We start from the raw sequence: 6,588 nt of genomic DNA, 5'->3' as shown, positions 1-6,588 counted from the left end.
GGTCAAACTCCAGGCTGTGCCCCAGGAAGTGGTCTACCACACAGGACAGCAGGGCCATCTCCGGCAGCGAGAAGATGTCCATGAACTGCTTGATGGAGGGACCCTGCAGAGGGGACCACTGCCTCAGCTAGCCCCCGCCCCTCCCCCCCCAGCCCTGGAGACCAAGGGCTCTGAATCTGCCCTGCCATACTGGTAGAGGGGCACGGGCTGCGGGTCAGGGCAGGCCCACCAGGGTGTGCGCCCCCGTAGTGAGATCAGTGCGCTGGCCGCCCGTGGCGGAGGCATATGGAGTGAGTACCTTGCCGTAGAAGCCGCTCATCTGGTACAGTGGGATGTGCTGGGTGCCCCCATATAAATCGATCACCTCCTCATCAGGCACAGGCTGGAGGCCCCTGGGTGGGTGTGCAGACATCATGAGTCCAAAGTAGTCCTGAGCCGAGGACACAGTATAGTTGGGGGTGGGGGGGACAGCAGAGTGAGGCCGGGCAGTCTGCACTGACCTGTAGGCCGTCCCCAGCTGCACGTAATGGAAGGCGTCGATCTTCATCAGAAGGCTCTGGGAATGCCAGAGGAGTGGGATGGGTGGGGAGAAAGGGGTCTGCATTGGCCCTGAGCCAGTCTCTGTGCCCAAGCCCCAATGGGAAGGTACCGAGGGGATCATGTGCCCGTCGAGAGGAAGCTACAGCTTTGAGGCCAAGGGGGCGGCCCCTCTGTTAGAGGAAGTAGTGCCGGTACACATCTAGTTAGGAGGGGCCGCTGGAGTCTGTGGCCCAGCCACTTACCTTCTGAATGTCGTAGTGGAGGCCTCGGATGGCAAAGCTGGGGTCATAGTCATACTTCCGGATCCCCTCTGGGTACTGTCGGGGGGAAGTGGGCCAGGCCTGAGCCAGGAGCACTACCAGACCTCTGGCGGGGGCAGCCGCCTCAGGGGACCCCCATGACTCCGCCTGGGATCTCTCCAGCGCCGGGGCTACCTGCCTGGCCGGCCTCACCTTGTAGTGCTCAATCAGGATGTCACGGGCAGCACTGAAGATCTCAGGGTGCAGCGCGTCTGCATACTGGGCCAGCGTGTAGTCGTAGTCGAAGCCGTAGACTTCGACATCACGCAGGCTGATCTCGTTGTTGGCGTAGATGGCCGCTGGGTTCAGGAGACTGCAGACCTCGGGGGGCAGGAGGTCTGGAGGGAGGAGATGCAGGTATGAGGAGGAGGACGGACACAGTAGCAGCAAATGGTTACTGAGCACTTTCCAGGTGCCTAGGCCTGGGAGCCTCATGAAACCACCCAGGATGGGTAATCTTAGCCCCAGGCTGCATATGGTCAAACTGAGGCTCAGAGAGGCCACTTGCCCAGGGTCACATGGTTGGGGTAAGGCAGAGCTGGCAATGGGCCAAGGCCTGGCTGGAGCTCCTAGCTGGGGGTCTTGGGTTACACCACTGCCTGCAGCCCAGCAGGTACACCGAGTCCAGGTTTCCTCCAGGCTCCCATAAGCCCCATCGGAGCCATGGCTACGCTCAGACCCTTTCCACATTGCCTGCAGCCTGGGCTGGGGCTGAGAAACATGACGGGACTGGGGGGTACTGGGCAGCTCCTCTGTCACTTGCACTCCCAGCTCGGAGCACCTGCCACAGCTTGTGGCCCCTCTAATCGGATTTCAGCTGCCCGCCAGTCTGCATAATGACATTTGCTGCTTCTAGCCAGGGAACATTGCTAATTATGACAGGCAGGACGTGTGATGTTGGGCTATGGGGCAAGAAACCAGGCTGCTCCCCCCTCGGGATATGGTCAGAGCCACCCCAGGCCCCTGGCTGCTACTGAGGGCTGAGTGGGACACTGTGCAGAGTAGGCTCTAGGGTCCCAGGGAGGCAGAGGAGGATGAGGGGTCCCAGGCTCATCTGCCTCAGTTTCCCCATCTGTACAGGAGGGGAGGTAGGTGGAGAAAGGGCACGGGCTTTGAGGTCAGACAGACCAGGCCAAGCTCTCCCTCTCACAGCTGTGACCTCAGGAAAGTCACCTCACCTTCTGGGCCTCAGATTCCCTATCTTTAAAGGGGGAATCAAAATGATGCCAATCTACGGAATTACTGAGAGGGTCATATGGAATGGGCTCTGTGCAGCATTCCCGCTCTGCACCCGCAGCAAACGTGGGATTAGATGGGCGACGCGTCTCTGGAGCCCGGCATCTCCCTGTCCCGGGTTCCCCTGCATCACTCAAGGACTAGGGGCTGCTGGAGAGGGGGGCAGGCAGGACTAGGTGCACAGGGCACCGCCTTGCAGGGGCTCCAGGTAGCCCCATTCCTGAGACCTCTAGCCTGTGGCTGAGGCCCGCACAAAGAGCCCAAGCCTCCAGGCAATTCCTGTCTCAGCCACAGCTAGGCATCATCTTGAACCAGAAGCCCTGGGCCACGCAGCATTCCCTGTGCTCAGAGACAGATACTGATGAGCTCCCATGCTCCGACCAGCTGCCTTGGAGGCCCCTTCGGAACACAGGCTCCATCCCTACCCTGTCCCTTTCCTTTGGAGCCAAGTGCAGGGTGTGGGTGGGGGAACAAGTGTGGCTGGTTCCTCTCGGGGCCCGAGGCCAACGTGGGCCCAGCCCAGAGCAGCCGTCGCAGACTGGTGGGTGCAGACAGAATACTCTTCGCTTGGACGCACGGGAGACGCACTGACTGCAGCTCTCCAGGGAGCTGCTTCTGAGATGCCGCTCTGAGGTCACTAGGACCCTGGGCCTTGCTCTCTGCACAGGTCTGAGTTCCTGGGTCCCAACGCTAACTCCTGGTACAATATCCAGTAGACCCCCAGACGGGAGGGATCTGCTTGGTGGTGTGGCCCCTTGCTGGCAGGGTGCTGGCCACGTGCAGGGACGGATGATCCTCTGAGGGACAAAGCAGGGTGGGGGAGCAGCCCACAGGGTCTGCCCTCCTGACTGGATTTCTGGACTGAGGAAACCATAGCTCTGGGGGCCACAAGGCCCCCACTCCTTTCCACAGGGCTGTGGTGGTGCACGGGGCCGGGTGAGTTGGATGTACCCCTCACTGGCGCTGGCCTCCCAAGTTCACTGGGCTCACTGTGCAGACGCTCCCTTTCCTCTTCCGAGCCTGCCCCACTCCTGCCCCAGGCTCCAGGGCCAACTCTTCCCCACGGCAGCTGTGAGACTCACTGTGGGTGCCGTCCTCCCAGCTGCTGCTGGGTGCACATGCCGGGTGCCTTAGAGGCTCATCATGTTCAGGCCCCACTCCAATCCTGTGAGGTGATCACACTTACTCATCCATTATCCAGAGGAAGAAATGGGCTCAGGGAGGTGAAGTCACTTGCTTTAAACCATCCAGCAGTAGGCAATGGAGTTGAGATTCAAGTTGAGGTCCCTCTACCTGCCTTAATCACTCTCCCCCTAGGCCTAGCCTTCCAGCGTCCCCATGCTGGCTGGCGGAGAGGCAGTGGCCTGGGGCCTGGCTCCCTGGCCAAGTCTTGCCCACAGGCATTAGCCCAAGGTGTATCTCAACGCCCAGAATCTCCTCCAGAAAACCCAGTCAAGAGGGGTGACTCAGGGGTGCAAGGCTGGCTCATCCTGGCGCTCACCATGGCATCTTGGAAATGACCTTGCCCCTTTCCCATCAAGAGGAGCTTGGGTGTCTCTGTGGAGATCTGAAGATGCTGGTGCACCTGGCGTGACAAAGCCCAACAGACCTCACTATGTTCTCTCCCACACCTAGAAGGCAGGCTCCTCAGTTTGCTCTGCAGGTCTTCTCCAGACCCAGAGCAAACACCTCTTCTTAAACAGCCTCCCAGGCCTGTCCTCTCCACTGAGGGGGTGCAGGGTGGGGTCCTGCAAAGCCCAAGGGCTTCAGAACCACCGTTCCTCAGGGGTCTTAACTATTCTGCCCCGCGCTTCTCAGGTGAGTCCCGTTCAGCTCTCCACATGGCTGGAATGGAAGCTCCATTCCCTCAGCTGGAATCTTCCAGCCAGGGGCACTTTGTCTTACCAGACAATGAGAGCAGCATCACCCTTGGGGGCTCCTCTGGAAGCTCCCTGCCCTTTCTTGGCCTGGTTCCCTCTGAGTCATCACTACAACCCTGTGGCAGTGGGCCCAGGATTGTGTTTAATGCTGTGGACACTGAAGGTCTGAGAGGGTCAGGCCTGCTGAGCACGCCCCGGCTGGCCAGTGACAGGGTCAAGCCCAAACCACGCCTGCCTGCTGCAGAGGCAGGGCCTCTGGACACCCAGGGACATCTACTGAGCGCTCGCAGCTCTCTGGCCTGCTCAGCCCATTTTTATGGGGAAGAGAGGGCGGGAGAGGAGGGTACAGGAGGTTAAGCGTCCTGGCCAAGGATGCAGCCACGCTTGTGGACTCCAGGGCCTTGGGGCAACTTGGTCTCGTTTCTCCAACCAACAACACCTTCCCCTCCTGGGCTGAGAGTGCTCCGGACCTGGGTCGCAATCTAGAGGCGTCTGCAAAGTCTAGTCGGCGTCCCCTGAGGTTGAGTAGCGCCGCCGGCTGGCTTTGTCCCGATGCTCCCGCCCCAGTTGAGGGCCCCTAAGAGAACAAGGGGTTGGGGGCATTTCCGCCGCAGCCTCCCGGCAGGCGGGATTGCCAGGAAAGACGGTGGGGGCTCCGCATTCCGGAGGCCGCTTCGGGATCCCCGAGCTCCTGCAGACGGAGCCAGGGAACAAACCTCCCGTCGGCCCACCTGCCTCCGGGCGTCGGGGCGGCCCCAGAGGCCCCCGGGACGACCCGCTGGAGCCTCTCCCGAAGAGCTGCCGGGCCTTCGGGCTCCGGGGCCCCGGCGAGCCCCACCAGAGCGCTTTCCCCGCAGAGCGACGCCCGGGACGGCCGGTCTGTCTGTCGCCCGGACGCGCGCCTGCCGCCGCGCGGATACACCCCCGGCGCCCGTCCCACTGCGGCTCACCCACCGTGCACCAGTCTCCGCATGTCCTGGTAACGAGCCCACAGGTGCGCGCTGAGCTCGGCGCCGCCGGCGGGCGCCGGGGCGGGCGCGGAGCGCGGGGCGCCCGGGCAGTGGGCGCCGGGACCCGGGGGGCCGCAGCCAGGGCAGGAGGGCGAGGACGAGGAGGCTCGCGGCCCGCCGTGGCCCCTGCACGGCAGCCAGCGCCGAGCGGCCGCCCGCAGCCCCGCACCCGCCATGCCCGCCGCGCGCCGCCCGCGCAGCCCTCGGCCCGTCGGCCAGTCCGCCGCCCTCCGACTGCGCGCCCGCCACGGTGGCCGCGTGCTCCTCACGGCGGCCGGCCAATGGGCGCGGCGCGCGGAGTCCGGCCAGCCAATGGGCGCGCCCGGCGGCCCGGGGCGGGGGGGGGGGGGGCGGGAGGTCCCGGGACGGGGCGGGGCGGGGCGGACTCCCGGGCCCCCTCCCCCGTCTCCGCGAGGCCGAGAAGGACTCTGCGCCCCCCTTCGGTCGCCGCGGCGGCGATGGCCGCTCCTTCGGCCCCACTCCCGGGAGGTCGGAGGGCCTAAGAACGGCCGTCTCCTTGAGGCTATGGACGGCCGGGGCGCGGGGAGGGGAGGGCCGCAGCGCGGCGGGCCCCCCCGCCACCGACACCGCCCTCCCCCGGGGACTCTGTCTCCCCCTCCGCTCCCGGGTCCTCCTGCCCCTTCCCCATCCCTCCCCCCCGCCCCCGCCCCCGCCCCCGCCCCGTCCTCCTGACCTCAGCTCCGCCGCCGCTCCCCGCCAGTCCTGCGCCGGGGTCCTGTTCCCCGCAGACCAGAGGCCGGCCCGATTCACTCTAGCGAATAAAGAGCCCCTACCTCGCGCCGCCCGGTGCCAGCCCCACGCCGGTGAGACCCCGGGACCCGCAGCGCCGCCGACGCTCGCTGAAGCAGCCCTTCCTTGCCCCTCCTTGTACCTTACGCAGGTGACCCCTTTTAACTCGGAGAAGGACGACCGGGCGGTGCGCTGCAGAGTGGTGGGCCCGGAATCACTGCACCTGCCTGGTTCTGACCTCAGCAAATGGCCTCACCGACCCCACTCTCCGTTTTCCCGCACAGGCCCCCCCTTGAGATGCCGTGGTCTCTTCTGGCAATGTCTCCAGACTTTCCATCGAAATTCTGCATTCCTGCTTGCAACCACTCGCCACCTGTGTTTCTTCTACGCAGATCTGTTTCCTGAGTCCGCATGCGTACCAGGCCGTGCGGTGGGCTCTGAGGAGGCCAACTTAGCACCGGTGTGCCCTGTCGGTGGGAGCTGGCCAGCTGGACACTGTTTCCTTGGGGTGCTCCTCCATTTGAATATCCACTGCACCTTGGCTGAGAACCTACATACGGTGGGCCAGATCCTGGGCCAGGAGCTGGGGCGGGATAGAGGCGGAAGGGTAGGCCCATGGGAGCCCAAAACTGAGCTAGGAGGGCGTTGGGGACCTGTCTACAAGTAAGCCTCCTCAGGGCGGGAGATGGGTACCCCGCGGTGACAGGCTCCCAGAGCCACCAAGAGAAACTGGAGTGAGCTCCAAGCCAGTGTGCACGGAGCTGGGTAGGGTAGGCCCCAGGAGAAGGCAGGTGATCCAGGAAACAGCTCTGGGCCAGCTGCTCTCAGCTCGACTCTGTGACCCTTGCCAGGGACAATGCTTGCTCTCTTTCT

General features: G+C 64.1%; 1 protein-coding gene across 1 annotated transcript; it reads right to left on the bottom strand.

Annotated features, from left to right (window-relative positions):
• Position 1: 1 nt before the first annotated feature.
• NT5DC2 (5'-nucleotidase domain containing 2) lies at positions 2–5,192 on the bottom strand (the record flags this gene model as incomplete). The annotated part of the gene is made up of 6 exons (XM_078059269.1): positions 4,910–5,192; positions 993–1,177; positions 783–857; positions 501–556; positions 299–392; positions 2–103 (listed from the first exon to the last, which is right to left on the bottom strand). Coding segments are annotated over exons 1-6 (744 nt in total), but the record flags the coding sequence as incomplete, so codon positions are not given.
• Between the last annotated feature and the right edge of the window lie 1,396 nt (positions 5,193–6,588).

This window comes from Halichoerus grypus, chromosome 1, assembly GCF_964656455.1.
Source record: "Halichoerus grypus chromosome 1, mHalGry1.hap1.1, whole genome shotgun sequence".
NCBI lineage: Eukaryota > Metazoa > Chordata > Mammalia > Carnivora > Phocidae > Halichoerus > Halichoerus grypus.
This window is presented reverse-complemented; position numbering and strand designations above follow the sequence as displayed.